The sequence below is a fragment of the Sinohyriopsis cumingii genome, chromosome 4 (genome assembly GCF_028554795.1).
Source record: "Sinohyriopsis cumingii isolate HCF-2022 chromosome 4, ASM2855479v2, whole genome shotgun sequence".
Classification (NCBI taxonomy): Eukaryota; Metazoa; Mollusca; class Bivalvia; order Unionida; family Unionidae; genus Sinohyriopsis; species Sinohyriopsis cumingii.
Genome location: NC_142964.1, coordinates 47,379,641 through 47,402,617, shown reverse-complemented (window position 1 = coordinate 47,402,617; position 22,977 = coordinate 47,379,641). Strand labels below are relative to the sequence as shown.

The 22,977-nt window shown below is 35.0% G+C and overlaps 2 protein-coding genes across 2 annotated transcripts in view; both read left to right on the top strand.

Annotated features, from left to right (window-relative positions):
- Window positions 1-22,977, top strand: part of LOC149801106 (uncharacterized) — a 249,792-nt gene that overhangs the window by 193,620 nt on the left and 33,195 nt on the right. The gene's annotated exons all lie outside the window — the stretch shown is intronic.
- LOC149801107 (uncharacterized) lies at window positions 7,479-16,413 on the top strand. The gene is made up of 3 exons (XM_089954260.1): window positions 7,479-7,609; window positions 8,296-8,373; window positions 15,158-16,413. The coding sequence occupies exons 1-3, from the start codon at window positions 7,481-7,483 to the stop codon at window positions 15,527-15,529; spliced, it is 579 nt and encodes a 192-aa protein (XP_089810386.1). The 5' UTR covers window positions 7,479-7,480; the 3' UTR covers window positions 15,530-16,413.

Here is a 22,977-nt window from a genome sequence, read left to right as displayed (position 1 = left end):
ATTCTTGTTGTTTATTTTGAGATGTCGAAAGGAATTGTATTTCCTATTTCCATTAATTTTGCGGATCGTGTCCCAAACTTTCTTTATAGAGGAACGAGAGTTTAGAGTTGAAACATATTTTTTCCATGATGTTCTTTTACTTTGTTTAATCGTGCGGCGAGCATTGGCCCGAACAATACGGTACTTAGTTAAATTTTCGGGTGTTGGACGATTATTAAAATTTTTCAGTGCTTCTCGGCGTTGTCTAATGGCCTCTTTACATTCTTTTGTGAACCATGGTTTTGAGAGTTTTTTACCGTTTGGTGAGGACTTGGGAATGGATTCTTCTGCATTGTCGATTAAAAGAGAAGTAAAATATTGAAAAGGGTTATTGTCGTTTAAGACAGTATCCCTATTAAGTCTAGTTGTACAAAGTGTTTCAAATTTGGCCCAGTCGGCCTTCTTTAAATTCCAATGTGGAACTGCTTCGTCAATTGTAACGTTGGTATTGTTAAGAGAGATTGGAAAGTGATCACTGCTGTGAAGGTCATCAGCGACCTTCCATTCATAGTCCAAAAGCAGCGATGGGGTACAAATTGTCAAATCAATACACGTGTATGTACCAGTTCCTGGGTGTAAATATGTCGGTGATTTGGTATTATATAGACACAAATCGTGTCTGGAAATGAAGTCTTCTATTTTGTGACCTCTGTCACTTATGTGATTTGAACCCCATAAAATGTTATGGGCATTAAACTCACCGAGTAGAATAAAGGGTGCGGGGATTTGTTGAACAAGGTAACCACCCGATGCAGAGTGACGCTCACAGCAGTGGCTTGTAAATTTGTGTTTAGAGGGATAACGCTATGAGGGGCTCTGTTGTTCACAATAACAGAGACTCCTCCTGAGGCTCTGTCAACATTATGAGAGTAGCTGTTAAACAGGGAGTAGTTTTTAAGTGTGATGTTATCTGTATCTTTCAAAAATGTTTCCTGAAGACATAGTACTGCAGGATCACGTTCGTTTAAGAGCAAAAGAATATCATTGTAGTTGGCTTTAAGTCCTCTACAGTTCCATTGTATGATGGTGTTCTTCATTACAAGTTTATATTGAAGATTCTGGAGCTAGGTTAGACCTTTTGCGGAGGCAATGTCTTTGGTTATTTATCTGGAGGAAGTACGGGGGTGAATTTTTTGTTGTTAGGTCTGGAGCCACCTTGAGGACATGGAGCAGATTCTTCTGCATCCATATCCTCAAAGTCTCCAAACCTATTGTGCAGTTTTATTGGGTCATCAGACCCTTTTTGCTGCCTATTTGCTGTCGTCTTTTTCTTACTGTTTGGTGATTTTGATGGTGGAGGATTGTTGAACGTTGTTTGCGTCGATGTTGCGTTTTTCTGGGCTTTGTAATGCGATATGTTCGATACGGAAGGAGATTCAGGTGGGTCTGTTTGGGTTTGAGCGTCTTTCGTTGCTTTTTGATTGCTCTTTACTATGGTTGAGAAGGATGGGCCGGGGAGTGATGTTCTAGTTTGTACAAGCTTCCTGGCCTCTGGATACGGGATGTTGGATGTGTATTTGATCCTTTGGATTTCCTTCTCCTGTTTCCATATATCGCAATCTTTTGAATTTGCATGGTGTTCCTTGCTGCAGTTGACGCAATGCGGAGTGGCTTTGCACTCGGATTCCCGATGAGAAGGGTCTCCACATCGTCCACATACTTGGTTTCTGGAACAGCGGTCTTCATGATGACCGTATTTTTGACATTTGTAACATCGGAGGAGATTTGGTATGTATACCTCAACCCTAACTTGTAAGAACCCAACTTTGACAACTTTAGGTACCGTTGGTCTGTTGAAGGTGAGTATAATGGTGTTGGTGTCTTGCAGATCGTTGTTTCGTTTGATACGAATCCTACGAACTGCAGTGACACCTTCACTTTTCATCCCCTCTACGATGTCTTTGTCGCTGACTCCAGCCAAGTCACGGCAACGAATGACGCCTTTTGATGTATTTAGAGATGTGTGTGCGAAACAAGTCACTGGGATGTCATGAAATACCTTAATTTTTTGAATGTTCTCAGTGTGTGCTTTACGTTCGCACTCCACAAGCAGACCACCTGATTTAATCTTTTTAACGCTTTTTGGTTTGCCGACTAATCCAAGTATAGTCTTTTCGATTATAAATGGCGATAGTGCGGCTAGGGTTTGGTTTCATCTTTTGATTTGATGACCATGAAGCGAGGAAACGATTCCACACTACATGGTTCATCATCTGAGTCAGTTCCCGTTTTCGTACGCTTATTTTGATTTTTTTGATTTTCCATTTTGGCTTGAATAAAAATTCAGCACCCGTGCTCCCCACCCACCAAGGATCCCAACAAGGGGACACTTTTCAAGTGTCAGGGATACACAGATGCCATACTCAGTTGATAAAATTACCTTTGATTGACCCTGAAGTTGCCAATTTCTAAGGTCGGTAAAATTACCCCCCGATTGACCCGTTAAGCCACCGCCTTCTAGGAAGTCTTCTAAGACTTGGAAAAGGGAAAGATAAAGGAAGAGAATTTAGGGGCAACGGTGGTATCAAGAGAGATACAAGGAGACAGGTAAAGAAGGTGAGAGAGTAAATAAAGTCCTCCTAGGGCTCGGCGTGACCAGCCGATTTGTCGGAACCGGGCCCATCCCGACCACCCGTCTAAGAGAAGTAGAGGCCAAAGTAGTGTGTTGCAGGGAAAGCCTCTGCTTAACTACCAGGATCCTTTCCTCCTCCGACACGGGACGCAACCCACGGCAAACAGGTTGCCTCTACTTAGTCGCCTTTTACGACACGTAGCGAGGCACCTCGGGCCAATTCTACAACCTCGGACCCGCAGGGGGCGATTTGAGGTGGACACGTTTTGCTAACCATGGACATTTTAGTCTACATTAGCGACAGAAATGAGACATATTTAAGTTGCTTCTCGGCAAATATCTCCTACCTCAGGATAGATCTGGACATGAGTGGTATCCACCGAGAGTCAACTAAGTCACTCAACATTCTATGTCTGGATGGGCCACCCATCTCTTAAAGGTCCGTATCTATGAATCTTGTTACTTGCAAAACGCATCGATCAAACTATTCTGTTACATGATTACTGATAAATTTGGAACACAAAATGCAAAATAAATTTAATGAGAACGACTTAAGTATACAAATAATTTTTTGCGAAAGATCACTCACCAAACTTTACTCAGAATATTGCTAGAATCTCAAATATCTCGTAACTGTCACAGTAATCATCTAACATTGATCGCCATAAATAATTACCAGACTTAAACATGCCTAAGTTTACTCACCTCTTACAGTCGCCGACAACGCATTTTTAAAGGTGTTGAGGCTGCGTTAGATGTATCCAAAAGTATTCATATTAGAACCGTTTTGAAGTTAACTGTTAGACAAATGTTTACTCAGTTATCAATATGCTAAACATCAGCATTAGGAATCTCAGTACCACATAATCTCAACCCTATTACATATATGTCTTGAACACGTCACAACAAAATCACAACGTACACAATGATTATATTTCCATTCTAAAGCACAAGGCTAAGAAGGGTAAAAAGTACAAATAAGCAACCTGTCACCAACAAAATCAATTCAATATGTCGCTAAAACCCCAGGTACGATGCAATGCGTCATGATTTGCGTAGTCTACACTACCTTCTTCGATGGTATGCCCACGAATGTAAAGATATCAGCGACCCTAATATGCTTTGTACTAACTACGTTCCTTCCTTCTTTATCAGATTTATCACTTTTAAATCCTTTATAAATTAAATATCATATAACCGTTATTTCGCTACCATTTGCACGTCTACATCCATATGATTTTCTTGACCGCTCTGCCCAAGTTTATGGGGCTAAAGAAATATGTTTTGAATTGTCCAATATCCTCTCATGTCTCCAGACCTTTATCTAACCAATCACTGTATGTCTGGATTTTGTACATCGATGATTAACTTTGCAGTTATAGCCGATGTATTGAATACTAATTTCACATCATAAAGAACCTATTTTTCAAATACCGCTGTTTATGTATTTATACAAGAGTTTCATTTCTAACCCATTAATTGTAACCTATTCACAACCGACTTCTGCCATATCGATATCGGTATATTTGTAATGAAATCGACTGTCTTTTGTAAAATATCATCACGTATACTCAAGTGTAACCTGTATAGTTGTTGACGTACTATCATAAAAATGTTTATATTATTGTTTAATTTGATCCTCTTTACACCTTTTTAGTATGCCAAGAAATATGTTTCTGTGTAAATCATCATTATTGAACTTGAAGGCCTTGTTATGCAATCTGGTACGTAAAAAGTCCAATTGTTAAATCAGACCTTATTTTAACATAATGATATAGTCTAATATTCCTACTGATCATATTCTTGGTGTACAATTGATGACAGTTATAAATAAATTCTTTTAATTCGTGATATTTCCAACGTAAAAGCTAAACAATTCTACAATCAGATTTAACGAATATCAAAGTTTTATATTCAGGGAGCTTTTGTCTTCTATACCATTTTATTGGCGAATCAATGTATGAAACAATTATCTTTGTATGTGTGTATGGTGAATGTATGGTTATCGTCAATTACAATAATAAACACAAATCTCGAAAACAAATCGGCAGCAAAAATATGACAAATATAAACTGATCATCCGCTGTTTTCTTTCGTGTTATTTTCTATGAACTTGTCCAAGCAGGATCCAAAATATTGTATTTAATCCTTTTTTCCACGTTTTTAAATTACAAATAATGTTATTATTTGGGCCAAAGTAAAACAACCTTTAGCCATATTACATTTACTACTGATGAACCGCTTTGTTGTGGGATTTGTCTATTATAAAAGTAAATTTTAAAATTACATTAAATTTTGTAAATACTCTCATTACTGTAATGGTACTGTTCGACATATAATGGCATTACTTATGTTGGACATGAAAGGTGAACACGAACATTATGACCGTAAAATTTAGTTTTAGTTTATTTTGATATCTCAAGCTTTTCTATCTTATTCAATAACGAGAAGAAAAATGCAATGCTATTCAAGGCTATGATAAGAATAGTAATTGTTGCCCATTTGAAGAAACTAAGCATGAATATCTCAAATCCAGCTAGATTTATTGACAAGGGTAACTGTTGCCCATTGGACAAAAATATGAATTCCTCAAATCCTACAAAGTTTCACTATACAGCTACTTTTTAAAAGAGGACAGAAAATATCTTTATTGTTATTAAACTTACAGATTTTATTGTACGATTTACATAGGCAACCTTAAACGCCTGTGTCTATAGCAGGATCAACAACTCTCTTCTCTCAGTCATGGCTACAAGGTTGAATAGGTTATACACTGTGTAACAGTAGATGACTGGCAGCTATATTTAGATATTGAATTAGTTCGAAAACGCATCTTTCAAGGTTGCAGAAGCTTCTGATGTGTCTCTGTCTGTTTGCATGGAAATCAAGCTTTGCTATCGTCATTGAAAAGGAATAAGATAAGCAACTAAAATAATTACACTTACGAATCGCCGAAGTCTACTTTGTCACATATGCATGCATGCTATTTATCCTTCGCCTTCTTCCATACATCCTTTAGGCTATTATCTTTGTTATTTACTTTACACATACTCATAATACTCCTGCTTTAAATGTCTCGTAATTCGACTTATTTTACCTTATTTTCATCAAATCAACATGGCTGAAACTACCATAAATGATTACCGCTGAATCCTACATTACTATGAAATATGTTAGAAAGAAGATGACAACAACAACTCACATTAACATGTAATGATATGGTCCCGTACAAATGTCGCAAAAATAGATAAAACTATTCCAACATTGAAGCACATAAATATAATTTGTCAGAAATCTTTATAAAAATGCTTCTCCAATAAAATACACTGGGCGCATTTCTCAGCCTATATGAAGAAATACAGATTTACTTTGCTTGGATTTCCTATAAAAGGTACAAGTTTGGTCCGTGTTACAATAATTCAAATGTATCGACTCAAAATCTAATAGTGTTCCTGTACAACTTTTTCCGATTACATAAACTGCTGCATGATTAAAACATGCTTTGGAATCAAAATATATGTCGATAATATCTTGAAATCTAGATATCATATGCTGAGGTGAATAGGAGAAGCGGTATAGAGAAAGGAAAGACTAAAAGGTATACAGGTAGACGCAACTCTATATGGAATGCAATAAATTAGAAGTGTTAGGTGGAATCTCCATGGGAACGTATACATATCGCTTGGACTTCTGAGAGTATATGTTTAGTTTGTTTCCATGAACACTCGCTTTTGTTGGTATATTCCTTTCGATGTTAAATTATGTCACAGTGGCGCCGAATTACCTGACACAGAAAATTGGATTGTATTACCATCTTTAGTACACTTTTCAGGTATGATGGAGACTTGTCCTAGAATGTCACAAGAGCTTCAAATAAATATAGACCCTTTAGATGAAATGAGTGAAAACAATGCATGCAATTGTCAATTAAACTAAGCTATGTAAATGTTATTGTATCGAGCTGGTATGTAAACTAGCTTGTTTGACGTATATAACATCATGTAAAATAAAATGCCTAAAATCCTACATATCCATCGGTTCATAAAACATTGAGTAGAAACATATTTCTGGTAATTATTTCCTCACTTTGCGGGAAAAGTATACCTACTGCTCAGCTTGATATTGCTTTACCTACATCACCTCAAAACTATTATCATTAGTAGTAGTAGTATTAGTAGTATTTATAACTATTATTGTTGATGTTTTGTTGCTGCTGATGTTTTTTGTAAAAGGAAAAGGGTTACATCCTTATCGACTATTCGCACCAGGGAAAACCTACGTTACTCTTATTATCTTTTTTATCGGAATATTTGTTTGTATACCAGCTCAAATACGCAATTTAAAGATTGTTATTTTCATCGTTTCGATCTGATTACACGCAATTTAACTGTAGTTCGAAGTAGATCTCACTTTCCTAGATCACAATGGTTGAAAATTGTTTCCAGTAGAAGACAACATACACTGATAAGATATATTATTTTGTATTTTGACTGGACTGAAATACTATTTGGGATTAATGTGATATTTCGGCTGCCACTGCTGTCTAAATACTCATGAAGCTCGATATCATTTTCAAAATAAATCATCGCTCACAAACATCAACACGCACAGCCATGTGCATTGCGTGTTTTCCTGATGATCATTCAAATAGTTTATGATCTTGACGTGTATCATTCGAATTGCTTTATTGACATAATAAGTGCAATAAATGGCTATTATTGACAAGTTCCAAAGTAATTACTATCTTGGCGATGACTGTGATGACGACGATTCACAATATTAAGATATGACATCTGATATCGTTAGAGAATTGGTAACATCGTCTTTTGTCAGTTGTTAAATATTGTCCTTCCTTTATTAGGAGCGGAAATGGAAGTGAATCGCATACTACAGAATGTGATAGTGGCACATCACATAATCCAAGTTGTTAATCTAGTTGTTGGCATCATCATTTGTGGAGCAACTTTGCATATCAATCTGATGCTGATTCACCTGTCGGTAAGTAATTGCTATCATCATTGCATGGACAATCACATAAATAGAATTATTTAACTAGTAGTAGTAGTAGTAGTAGTAGTAGTAGTAGTAGTAGTATTCCAATGTACATCCTAGTTTAACTTCAAAACGACTGACCTAAATAATACGTCCACAAACCTGAATCGCCGACAAAAAGTAAAGACACGATATATATATATATATATATATATATATATATATATATATATATATATATATATATATATATATATATATATATATATATATATATATATATATATATATATATATATATGTATATATATATATATGTATATATATATATATGTATATATATATATATATGTATATATATATACATATATATATACATATATATATATATATATATATATATATATATATATATATATATATATATATATATATATATATATGCAGAACAGGTTTTATATTAGTGCAGTATAATACATTAAATGAATCTATGCACGTATATATATATATATATATATATATATATATATATATATATATATATATATATATATATATATATATATATATATATATATATATATATATTGGAACTGTTTACGCATAAGGGATTGTACCAGAAGGAGAATTGCATGTCACAATACCAACGCTAAATCCAGTCAATCTTAAAATTTGCCAATCTATTTTTTCAGCCCATCTTGCCTGCATTTGTTCTCGTCATCTTCTGGATTGCATCGCAATGCAATTATCAGAACCTGCGTCACATTCTTGTACGTATTCCTTTGCTGTATAAAACGCTCTGTCTGTCTGTCTCTCTCTGAGACAAATGAGATTCTACCAACTGAGTCCGACCTAGGTCGGATTGACTCAGGGCGCACATTTATGCAAACAGCATTGTTTATTGCAGCTATAAATAAAGGATGAATTAGGATTTAACCATAATACCAAGCTGGCCAATTACAGTCCATCTGTCTCCAGAAACAAGCACAATATTAACTCTCTCAGTATTATTTATGTTTCTAATAATACACTAGGATGTACATATTAAGAGTTACAATGCATGTCATAAAAGGAAATATATACAGGATATAATTGATACTTGTAGAAAGAAATAAACGATTTCATACCCTAGACTATTGTAACACTGTCTTTGATCCAGAGTGTCAAGCCCTTTATGCAGATTGTACACTATGTTTTATTCATATATTTCTTATTCATATCGTATAATCGACTATGACGAGTCTTCAGCCTATGTAGTGGACACTACTTGTGCGCTATTTAACAGTTTTATCTCCAGTTCCTGTCATATCATCTAGTCCGAACTGTACGACTTCAGTCTATTCGAGGCGTGTTTTATCACATATCAAAAATCGAAATGGTTTCTTAATAGTCATTCACTAACACTCAACCCACTTTATCCAACACTAAAGTGTTGAGACTTTAGCAGTGCACGAAGGCAGGATAATGATGTATATTCGTCTCACCAAATGTCGGCACACGTCGTCGTTCTTTGGACAATTTTGAATCTTATATATGTCCCCAATAAATGGTTTCTTGCGAGTGGTGACAAATTGGACCTTGATTATATTCTCAGATATATTTTTTAACGGATACATAAAAAGTGGTAGAGAATTAGCTCGATCTCTGATACGCATATAATTGGCTTTTATTGAGCAATTTCGAAAGAAACAATTTTTTAATCCATTGATCATTCTCTTGCCATAAACAAGACAGAAAAGTCAAAAGACAAAAGAAAAATCACATTATACCAAGATTAAGGTTACCTTTATGACTAATAGCAGTATGTTAATCCAATCTAAACTTTTGCTTTAACGACGTCTATTTTGTGGCATCAATGAAAGTAAGTGGTATCTATTTGCATATAGCCCAGTGTAGAGAATATTGGGTTCTTTCACATCGTCACAGCTGACACTTAAGATCGCGATTTCCTTACATTCAGAAGACGAAATGTTGTATGACTTTATATTTTTAATCTTGAATCTAAATGTAAGTAAGTCTTCAATTCCATACGTTGCGTAAAGTGTGCATTTGAAATAAAATATTTTTGCTCTTTTTCACTGGTAATGTTTCTTACACAGTCCTTGTTTTATACACGAGATCTTTCATTTTCGAGGTCATGCTAAAAGTGTTCCAAATAATACCTTTCTTAATTGTAAGATTGATAAGTGTTACATAGGTTCGTGTGTATACAGATTGGCGTTACTTCAGACATGCAACTCTCAAAAGCCTGCTAATCGTTTTTTTAAAATGCATTTTTTATATTAATTATTGCACATTCAGAATGAAGTATGCTCATTTTCATTTCCATCGCATTTGATAACTGCTAACGTTCGTGTAATTTCGACTATTCCAAGTTAAAATCTCGAGAAAATTGGAAATAACATTTCTAGTAGCTGTTGGCTGTAGGCATCGCGTTGTTATTTTAACACCATATATAACGAAAATGTCGGTATTGTTCATGGAAGTAACTCAGAGGTATGCCAATAATAGTTGCAATCAATACTTACTATGCTAGAGAGTTTTGAACTTGTGTTTGTTTCCTACTACGTGGAACTGTTTGCCGGGTATGTTAAAACATGTTGACACGTATTATTGCTGTTGTATGACACTTAAAATTCACAAACTGTAAGTTGTTGCTTAGTAACCTGACATAATGATCGGTGTGATCTTCGGGTTTCAAATCTATCTGCAAATTTATTAGAACTAGTAGACGGGTTGCAGCTAGCGTCAGCTTACCATACATAAAACAAGGCTGTAAAACCTTTCTCGAGTCTAAACAACTCTCAGTTTTCGAAAAACAGAACATAACTTTTTGGAAGTAAAACATCATTCCTTGAAGAAGTTAGTCTACGTAAAGAATGAGATGGACTCTATTCACGACTTCAAGAGCAAATATGTCTCTCACATCAAATTCTAACTTATAACTAACTCCAATTTCTGAGATTAGCTTCTCTTTTAAGGACCAAATATTTATAATGTTTTTCACATAGTTAAGAAATTAAACTATGTTTTTTATGCTTCAAATAAAGAACAAAAATCTCAACATTAAGAGTAAATTGTAAACGATATTACTTTTAAAGAACATGAAAACAATATAAAACAATATAAATAAATTACATGAATTAGAAATGATAACGAAACATTAGTGAAAGTCCGTGTCAAGAAAACTAAAGGAGACAAAGTGGAACATACTGCAGTTAAGAATGAAGATTGGGGAATTGTTTCAAACTATTTATGTAGTTTGAAAAATAAAATCTATACAAATAAGAAGACCTAAATTTAATTAAGCGAGACGGAACATTGACAAAACATCAGTTAGAAATTCTAACGGAAACTGAATTACACAATTAATAAATTAGACTTCAATCACCATTTAGACGCAGTTGATCTTGAAGTATCACTGAAACTTACAGATGTTCTTAACTTACATCACACACAATGAAATTTAACGAATGACATTATTACAATAACCAAAGCAACAGCAAATCGTAAAATGTAACTATTAATTAATACAGTTCGGTTCTCGAAAGCCCTTTGTGTAGATATTATTGACTATTTTGTAAAAGCAATTCATTTTGTCTTTAATAATGGTAAGCAATCATAAACTTAGATGGATTGTTCTTTTATATGTATCTTTGAATGAGATAAACCAATACAATTTTTAAAAGCCGAAGACCCATGTATGTATTAATAAACTAATGCTATTTAGTATCATATTGCATTGGAAATCGACTTCAACATAAACTTCCATCAGTTGCAAGTACTGAGGAAAGGAAATGTTATCAAAGACAGTTGAATAATAGAGAATATCCGTATTATTTATGTCATTATTTGTTAATCGAAAGCATGCAGGTTAACTGAAATTCTTCTTTTGAACGATGTTTAGAAAGCGTTTGATTATGTTGCATTTTCTATTATTTCATTGAATAAGATCAAAAGCTACTAATATTTACCAACGCTTTCCACGTGTTTGTCAAGGCAATTTATACAAATATTAAATAACGTTTCATAGTAACTGAAAATTATTCGCCGTGGTTTAAAATCAAGACTTAATTTAGACAAAGTGATCTCACTCCTCCAAGCTTTATTTCTTTATGTGCGGAGATGCTAACTCATTCGATTCAGAGCATCCAACTATTAAAATAATTAAATTTAAAAATTATAATATATTATTTCACTGTAAAGACAAAGCTCTCCCCCTTTCATGGCTCATAGATGTTCTTAGAGTCAGCTATATATAGTATCTACCAATATTCTAAGTGTTTAAGTTTCTGTATCAATGCTGAAATAAATAATGTGTAAGGATAGGTTGTACAAGTAGAATTAATATATATATACTTTCAAGAATGTTATTTAGATTGCAATGCATCTTATATTACACATTGTCCTATTACATTTCTCATAGGGTTAGATGGACTAGCTAAATTATGAATGCATACATCGAGTCGTTAAATCCTTACTCTTACCCAAGGAGTTAATTTTACCACTTGGAATAAATTTAGTTAGGCAATGTTTGGTCCCTTATTTCTCCCCATTTACTAACTGTACCAAAATACGCCTAAATTTAAGCTTCAAGAGTTTGATGCCCTTTTCCATAACTGTGTGCTGGGTGGTGGCAATGATTGATTGATTGATTGATTGATTGATTTTATTTTTAACGGCGCATCAGCACTGTAAGGCTATTATCGCCAAACAAAATGTTATATGTATCATCTTTTAAATATTATGATAAGTCTCATATCGACCAGCATATTGAAACACAAATAGTTGAAATTAAAACGGTAAGATGGTAACGGTGAAAAATAAAGCTTCCCGATCAACGAGAGATGTAAATGTTCTATGTTAATGAAAAAGGATGAAAAGGTATTAAAATGGGACGGCATATATATTGCATAAAACTGCACAAGATGACAGCATAAAAGTTAGAGTTTAGAGTACATATTTACAGCTTTCAGGAACTCTATAATACAAGTAATGTTTATAGTATCAAAAAGTTCGTTCATGTCATGCACAATGTAATAACGATCGCGCGTAGGTTGCAGGTCAAAACACTCTATCATAAAGTGCTTGACAGTAAATGGTTCATTGCAAGAAATCACTCTGGTGGGTCTTCACCTTTTAGTATGTGGGAGTGGGTGATCTAAGTATGACCAATTCGGATTCTTGCAATGACTATCTCCTCTTTACGAATGGTTCTGTAGGAAGGAGTCCATTCTCCTAGAGTTGGCTTGATTGCGTGAAGTTTGTTATTTACAGCTTCATTCCATGACGAGTGCCACTTCTGCCGAAAGGATTTTCTGATACTAGGTTTAAAATCAGTATACGGTATTTTAAAATCAGATGGTTCTAGAGGGTGGTGGCAATAATCAAATCAAATGTAAAATTTTGTGCAAAGAGTATTATGTATTATTAAAGGTAATATGGCTAAGAAGACTGATCACCTCTAAATCTCACATGAAAGAAATTTAAACAGCTTATTTGGAAAATGTAGGAAACAAGTTCTTTTATAACAGAATTTATGAAAAAAGTGAAATATATCTTGAATCTATTTAGAACCGATGCATTCGCAAAATATATTGCATCATATAATACATTTACTAATAAGAAATCAGACGATTTTCCTAAAACCACAATTAGATAATCTAATATTAAAATTGTAATTTCTAGTCAAAAGTAAGTGCAGTGGGTGAAAAGGAATTTTCACATATAAACAATTTAATCAATGTAAACTGTATACGGATTAACGTAGATATGTTTGTAATAAGTTTGGAATGCAAGCATGCATTCTAAAGTATCAAGGCATATTTAGCGCCATCCACTCGTGTTATTAACTTGATACAAAGATCTACTCTAAAATAAATAGTCTTTAATAATATCAGTCTTTATTGTTGCTTATTAAGGAAAAAGGGTACAAGAACAATATGAGAGTGTTTGAAACCATTCATTTATTAGTTGTTGAATACAGAGATGGTTTCAAACAATGATATCCATAGAAGTGTACAAAAAAGTACGTTCTTACCAACAACATCTCTTATAGAACAATTGGGAAGTCTCTACAATCATGTATCCTTTTGTGACGATGTCATAGAGACTTTATCTTCTCATATTTGAAACTGAGGCATTATTAAAATATTTTACTGGATTGAAAGGAGAAAGGGTAATCATCTGGAAGAGTTTCAAGTTTCAAGTTTCAAATAATTAACTTACTTTTGGAATATTAACCCAAAACAAAAGACATACATTGATCAATCTTCATCTGTGGTAACTACAACTATCGAGCTTGAGTGTAGATTTAACTGAAATAGCCAAGATGAACAATGTAAAAACAAATTTACGTTTTACAATATGATATAAATATTATCTGTTGTGCATGGGAAATGATTGATAAAAAATGGCACATATATCCATCTTTTGAATCTTTACAAAAACACAAATATAATTTAGATGCGGCCCAGACATATCTATATATGATATAAGGAATGTACGCATTGACTTATGTACGGTCTCATTTTTGCGCTTTTATTGAGTGTATTAGATTGGAAAAACATGTAACTGTTTTGCATACACACCTATCGTTTCGGGCGACATATTGACAGAGACGGACACCAATATCTGCATACATGTATATAATGGTTACACTACAAATGTTATCTACCTCCTTCCGCCTAACACGCTCTACTAAATGAATTTGAGACCTTTTAGTTATTAGCATTTAACATTCCCTCTCTTTTTCCGTTTCCTATTTAGCACATATTAAATTCTGTATTGGGTCTAAATTAATAATATCGCATTTATAAGGATATGTGAGATAGAGTTGTTTCTAAATCGGATTCAACTATAAATGGTGAAGAATTAGAAAATAACATATTGTGTAAAAAATTAACAAATATGGTCTCAATTAAGTTTTTTGATAATGTTGTGCTATTCCTTCACAAAAGCTTACGCTTAGCAGCATTGCAATTTGAAATAGCTTAAATTAAACTGAGTAGAATATTTGTTTAAAAATGACACATTGGTCGCGTTTACTTTGAAATAACAATAATAAAATCAGTTGATCTAGCTTAATGTCAAGCAGCATCTCGTAAGAATTTGTTTTCATTTGTTTAAAAGTTTACCCGATTTTAAATATGTCTGTAGAATAAAGGTAATGAAAACGAACTTCTGGAATAAACCAAACATGTACAAGTTCATTTGGTTTTCAGGTTCTAGTCCGACGAATTCATTATGTCTCTACCTAACCTTATGTATGAAGTGTTGAAAATAAGACATCTTATATTTAGGGTACATTATTATATGATGGTTTATACTTTTCCATCCTTTCCTTTCAAGCTTTTGTTGATAAAAATATCAGAGGTTTTATTTGTATTATGAATAACATTTATTAACCACTTAATGTTTTAGTATGTATTGTATAAGGTTATACGTGTTTATAAAAAGATACAATATAATTGAATTGAACCTCGCCTGGGGGTGAACAATGTATTGATTTGTTTTTTATATTGCTCATTTCTTGCATATTTTATCTAATTGCAGGTCCACTTTAACTGTATCCTAAGTATCTTGTGGTTCGTGGCCGTTTGCCCAGTTTTCATAATATCAATTATCGTACCCATGGACTCGTACAGATATCCTTTTTCAAGAGAGGTTGACGCCGTCCCCATAGTCGTTGCCGTTTTCAACGGCATCCTGAGTTTCAGCTCAATAAGTTTTGCAGTCTGCGCAATCTGGAAGGCTGCTCGAAATGTTGCTCTCAATGCAAAACTTGCCACACTGCAACACGTCGGTGGACATAATCACTCCAACTTCCCATACAACACAAGAAATACGTTTGCAGACAATAATGGCATACGAAATCCTCAAGCCACTTATGTTCAACCGATGTGGACAATGGTAACGGTACCGTAACAAGGAGCAGTTGCGTTTCATACCCAATTTTCAGCATCAGATTATGCGAGTTTAACCAATTTATATAGGTATAATAAACGTTCCAATTATCAAACTGTATACAGGCTTTAACTTTCAGTGTTCCACTAAATTTGATCCAGATAATGTAAATATGTTACAAAATGATTGATACAAGAAATCAAAATAAAAGCCTCTAACATTTGTGAGAAAAAACATATTAAGTATTGAATTTTTTTGTCTTGAAACTTCAGAAACAAACACTAATCTTTATAGATAGGAAATAAAACCAAACCACTCGACCATTACAAGAATTAGACAAGGCAACAAAAAAAAAATAACAAACAAATAATATCAGAATATTTCTTTCAGTGCCTTAGAATATTGCCTGGGACAAACGAGTAGAACAAGAGTGTTCATGGCACAGCTTGTACGCGTTTGCATATACCACTGCATCAGCACTATTAGGCTATTTAATGCAAACAAAACGTTATGTTCATGATCTTTTAAAAATTATAAAAGGTCCTATACGGACAAGCGATATAAAAGAATAAATGGTTGAAATTAAAACGGTAAGATGGTAAAGGTGCAAAATAAAACTTCCCGATCAACGGGGGATGTAAATGTTGTATGTTAATGAAACATGATGAAGAGGGTGTTAAAAAAAGACGGTATATATATTGCATAAAACTGCCTAAGGTGATAGCATAAAAGTTAGAGTTTAGAGTAAGTATTTGCTGCTTTCAGGAACTCTATAATACGTGTGATGTTTATAGTATCTAAAAGTTCTTTCATGTCATGCACAATGTATATGCAGGTTATAAATCAGAATATGTTATTTCCGCTATGTGTTTACTAAACTTTGAATAAATGCCACATAAAATGTTGCTATATCTTCAACAGCAATATCGTAAATCAATCTTAAAATGTACAGGTGTATAGCTATAGTTCCCAGTTGACCATATGTAGGGATGTGGTTTTATTTATATCTGACACTATGCAGTTTATGAATCTACGATATATACTTATAAACATGCGGTACTGACGTTAACAAACACCAATTAAATCAGTTCCATTTTCATTTAATGTAATTGTTTGAGGTCAGATATGTTATTGTAGGATAATAGTCTTGTGACCCGTTTCGAAATGTGACCTCTAAAAGATGTTGAAGGATACTCTTGCTATTTATATATATTCATTTTTTTTCTTCATGACAGTGTTATTCACTAAAGAATCATATCGAGTCCTTTCACAGCACATTTACTACATTTGAATATCGAGTCCTTTCACAGTACATTTACTACATTTGAATATCGAATCATTTCACAGTACATTTACTACATTTGAATATCGAATCTTTTCGAATCCCCAAAGCCGAACATTTCGATATTATAAATACTCAAACGCAATTATCCATTTCTGCTCTCTCGTTCTGATCACTGAACACAGCATAAACTAATGAATATTACTGTATTGTTTCTATCAGCTTGTTAAATGGGACAGTCACACAAACATTGGAAGCTCTGACCAGAACAATGGTCTCCAATAAAGCTAAATCAGTACTTTAATTGATAATCACCTCTTGTATTACCGTCATTTACCAAGGATTGTCCAATGGTATAATGATGAGCTTTCAATGTAGTTTAAATTGGAATGCTTTTAGAAACTATGTTTAGACAATTTTAAAATACTGTGGATGTTTTTCTGTAATTTGGCATATGCAACACGCTGCTAACGTGTCATTCTCAGTAACACTTGTGAATAACCATTTATCTGGTCCTTCGTCTGAAGGAAATTTAGGGAGACTAATTCTGATTCACTGAGGTTATGAAAGCAATATATTACGTTTTGCATATGTAACGAGAAAAATGTGTATTCAAATAAAAACAATGGGACGATATTGATTATGACTATACCTAACCAAGAAGATCTGAACTTGAAATGTCCATAATGCAGTAGTTAAAATCAGGCAGTGGCGGACTGCACAAGGAACACAACTGAAGACTACGTGGGATATTCTACAGATAGAATAATAATAATAATAATAATAATAATAATAATAATAATAATATTATTATTATTATTATTATTATTATTATTACGTTTCTCTATTTTGTTGAATGAATTTTGAAAAGCAGTTGTTTGAATAGGTGTGTGTGTGATTAGGTTTTATAACGTAGCTTCAATAATTTTTCGGTCATATCGCTACGATATTTGTAGTGTGGCAATTTATAAGGATGTCTAGTACTGGGGCATCATGCCGCAGACATGTAACTTGGTGTCCCACCTAGTCACATTATCCTGATACCAGGCCGACCAATCCTAACACTAACCTCGTAATGCTGAGCACCAGCGAAGCAGCTCTTAGTACCAGTTTTGTAAATCTTTGTTATGACTCGGTCGGGATCGAACCCACAACCTCCCGCTTCTGAGTCGGACACTCTAACCACTTGGCCACCGGAGCGGTTTAAATAGAAAGCGGCGGTCCCATTTCATGAAATATCAGTTACCTTTGTATAAAGTTAAAAAGAACTTATTACCCGCAATATCTTACGTCCAATTTAGTCAATTTCCTCTGACCTGTAACTTAGTTATTTTCTCTTTCTTGGTAATATTTGAAATAACAGGTGAAGTATTGGATATCTGATAGGCATCTTTGTTTCAAGTCCTTTATTGCAAGATGTTGTTTGTTGTGAATTATTAGCAAAATACGTTTAGTATTTATTTTGAAAACGTTGCTTAATCTATCTATTTGCTTAGAAAGGGCGGCCAAATTAGACGACATATCAGTATCATTTGTATCAGTTTAAGCCTCCTCAATACAATAATTATTTTTTCTGGTTTCATACATTTAGTTAGGCCGATTTGATAAATAATTATTTTTTAGGTTTGCCTATTTGTTAGAAACTGACCACATTTGATTGCGTAGCTGCATCATTTGTATACATTCGAATATTGTTATCCCTAAATGATGCTATCAAGTTTAGACCACTTTCAGTTGATGGCAAAGGATAAAAAGCTCTAAGAGTTTATATGTTGAGTATCAGCACCCCTATTTCAAGATCAATAGCATCATTACAATGAACTTGAAAGAATTTCAGGTCTGTTTGCAAGAATGCTTTCAGTCGAGTTTGTTCTAATTCTATCCAATGCAATTTGGCTGACATCTTTTCGAAGCATTGTTATATTTAGCTGTTGGCAGGCACCTTTATAAAAATTTGAATGCATTTTAAACCAGGATGTTCATTCCAAATAGTAGCATATTACGTTCCCATATTTTAGGGAAAATATGCCACAAGGTATTTGGTTTGTTTTTAGTTACAGTTGATGGCGGATTTGCCTAGGTTTGTTTAAACTTGAAAGGCCTGCTGACCGGGTTTGATTGATTGATTGATTGTTTATTTAACGGCGCATCAGCACTTTTAGGCTATTTAGCGCCAAACAAAGTGTTATTTGTATAATCTTTTAAAACTTATAAAAGGTCCTATATCGACCAGCGATATAAAAGAACAAATGGTTGAAATTAAAAACAGTAAGATGGCAACGGTGCAAAATAAAGCTTCCCGATCAACGGGAGATGTAAAAAAGATGAATAGGTATTAAAATGGGACGGTACATATATTGCATAAAACTGCACAAGGTGATAGCATAAAAGTCAGAGTTTAGAGTAAATATTTACAGCTTTCAAGAACTCTATAATACGAGTGATGTTTATATTATCAAAAAGTTCTTTCATGTCATGCACAATGTAATAACGATCGCGCGTAGGTTGTAGGTCAAAGCACTCTATCATAAAGTGCTTGACAGTGAATGGTTCATTGCAAGAAACGCACTCTGGTGGGTCTTCACCTTTTAGTATGTGGGTGTGGGTGATATAAGTATGACCAATTCGGATTCTTGCAATGACTACCTCCTCCCTACGAATGCTTCTGTAGGAAGGAGTCCATTCTCCTAGAGTTGGTTTGATTGCGTGAAGTTTGTTATTTACAGCATCGTTCCATGATGCCTGCCACTTCTGACGTAAGAACTTTCTGATACAAGGTTTAAAATCAGTATATGGTATTTTAAAATCAGATGGTTCTTGTATGCATGTGCTTTGACCGATAACATATTAGAAAATCATCAACGTATAACGAGCAATCCACACCAGGAGTCAAACACTTGGTGATGCTATTAATTTTGATGTTAAAGAGCGTCACAGATAAAATACTGCCCTGGGGCACACCCATCTCTTGTTCGTGCACATCTGAGAGGGTAGAGCCCACTCGTACTTTGAATTCTCTGTCTGAGAGAAAGTTGGATATGAAAGAGGGCAGACGGCCTTTTAGACCTAGATCGTTCAGGTCATTTAGTATCCCGTACTTCCATGTCGTGTCATAGGCCTTTTCTAAATCAAAGAAAACCGCTACTAAATGTTCTTTCTTAATACATGCATCGCGAATGAATGTTTCTAGTCTAACCAGATGATCATTGGTGCTCCGGCCATATCGAAAGCCACTTTGGAAAGGAGATATTAAATTGTTAGTTTCCAAATACCAGACAAGCCGAGAATTGATCATTCGTTCCATTGTATTGCACACACAGCTGGTGAGTGCAATTGGTCGATAGCTGTTGGGGTCTTCGCTATCTTTACCGGGTTTGGGGACTGGTATTACAGTTGCTTCTTTCCAGATTTTTGGCACATTACCAGTAATCCATAAATCATTGAAGAGTTTCAAAAGAGATGTTAATGATGATTATGGAAGGTGTTTCAGAAACTGGTAATGTATCTCGTCAGGCCCAGCGGATGTATCATGGGCCTTGTCTAAAGCCTCCCTAAGCTCCGATAGTGAGAACAATTGATTATAACTTTCCGAGTTGTTGGATGTGAATTTTAAACGTGACTTTTCTTTTTGAGTTTTAAGTTTTCGGAAGGCTTCTGAATAATTAGATGATGAGGAATTTTTCGAGAAACTGTCAGCAAGAATATTTGCAATGTCACGTTTTGAACTAAAGTTGTTATTGTTCAGTGTCAGATGTCGGAGAGGGTTTTGCTTTCTCTTTCCGTTTATTTTGCGTATAGTGTCCCAAACTTTTTTAACAGAGGAACGAGAGTTTAAAGAAGAAACATACTTCTTCCATGATGCTCTTTTCCTTTCTTTGATTATGCGGCGAGATTTGGCCCGGGTAATGCGATATATATTTAAGTTTTCGGGCGTCGGTTGATTATTAAATTTCCTTAATGCTTCTCGGCGTAGTTTAATGGCTTCCTTACATTCCTTAGTGACCCAAGGTTTTTGGGTTCTTTTACAATATGGCGAGGACTTGGGAACGGATTCTTCTGTAATCTCTATTAAAATAGATGTAAAATGCTGAATGGTGTCGTCAACATTGAAAATTGTATCCTCATTCAGCCTGGTTTTACAGAGTGTTTCAAACTTGGCCCAGTCGGCCTTCTTTAAATTCCATTGTGGAATTACTTCATCGCCTGTAGAGTTAAGATTTACAAGAAAGATTGGGAAGTAATCGCTGCTGTGAAGGTCATCAGCGACCTTCCATTCATAGTCCAAAAGCAGAGAAGGAGAACAAATTGTCAAATCGATGCTTGTGTATGTACCCGTGCCTGGGTGTAAATATGTAGGTGTTTTGGTATTATATAGACACAGATCGTGTCTAGAAATAAAGTCTTCAACTTTGTGACCTCTGTCACTTATATGATTTGATCCCCATAAAATGTTATGGGCATTAAAATCCCCGAGTAAAACAAAGGGTGCGGGAAGCTGTTGAACAAGATTGTCGAGTTCGTTTGGTACTAGGTTAGTGTTTGGTGGTAAATAAATAGAGCAAAATGTAATCACTCGATGTAGAGTGACACTTACAGCAATGGCTTGTAAATTGGTGTTTAAATGAATGAAGCTATGAGGAGCTCTGTTGTTTACAATAACAGAAACTCCTCCTGATGCCCTATCAACATTTGGAGAGCAGGTGTTAAACAGGGAGTAGTTTTTAAATGTGATATTTTCCGTATCTTTCAAGAATGTTTCTTGAAGGCATAGTACCGCAGGATCATGTTCGTTTAAAAGCAGGAGAAGATCATGGTAGTTGGTTTTAAGTCCTCTACAGTTCCATTGTAAAATGGTGTTCTTCATTACAACTTTATATTTAAGATTCTGGAGCTAGGTTAGACCTTTCGCGGAGACAAACTGTTTGGTTATTTATCTGGAGGAAGTACGGGGGTGTATTTTTTGTTGTTAGGTCTGGAGCTACCTTGAGTACATGGAGCAGATTCTTCTGCATCCATGTCCTCCAAGTCTCCAAACCTATTGTGCAGCTTTATGGGGTCATCAGACCCCTTTTGCTGCCTATTTGTTTGTGACTTTTTCTTGCTATTTGGTGATCTTGGTGGTGGAGTATTGTTGAATGTTGTTTGTGTCGATGTTGAGTTTTTCTGGGGTTTGTAGTGCGGGATGTTCGAGTCGGAATGGGATTCAGGTGGTTTTGTTTGAGTTTGAGCGTCTTTCATTGCTTTTTGGCTGCTCTTCACTACAGTTGAGAAGGATGGGCCGGGGAGTGATCTAGCTTGAACAAGCTTCCTGGCCTCTGGATAGGGGATGTTGGACATGTATTTAACCCTCTGGATTTCCTTCTCCTGTTTCCATGTGTCGCAGTTCTTTGAACTAGCATGGTGTTCTTTGCCGCAGTTGACGCAATGCGGAGTGGCTTTGCACTCTGATTCCCGATGGGAGGGATCGCCGCATCGGCCGCATATTTGACTTCTAGAGCATCTGTCTTCATGATGACCGTATTTTTGACATTTGTAACATCGGAGGGGATTTGGTATGTATACCTCAACCTTAACTTGTAGGAATCCAACCTTGACCACTTTAGGTACTGTTGGCTTATTAAAGGTGAGTATAATAGTGTTGGTGTCCTGCAGATTGTTGTTTCGTTTGATACGAATTCTGCGGACTGCAGTGACACCTTCATTTTTCATACCCTCGACGATTTCTTTGTCGGTGACTCCTGCTAGGTCACGGCAACGAATGACGCCTTTTGATGTGTTAAGTGTAGAGTGGGCGAAACAGTTTACTGAAATATCGTGAAAGGTTTTAATTTTTAGGATATTTTCAGTGTGTGCTTTGCGCTCACACTCTACAAGTAGGCCGCCTGATTTTAGTTTTTTCACACTTTTCGGCTTGCCAACTAATCCAAGTATAGTCTTTTCGACTATAAATGGCGATAGTGCAGCAAGTGGTTTAGCCTCGTCTTTCGATTGGATGACCATGAAGCGAGGAAAGGATTCCACACTACATGGCTCATCATCCGACTCTGATCCTGTTTTGGTACGTTTGTGTTGGTTTTTTTTTGGGAATTATCCATGATGGCTTAAATAAAATTTCAGCACCCGTGCTCCCCACCCACCAAGGAGCCCAACAAGGGGACACTTTTCAAGTGTCAGGGATACACATATG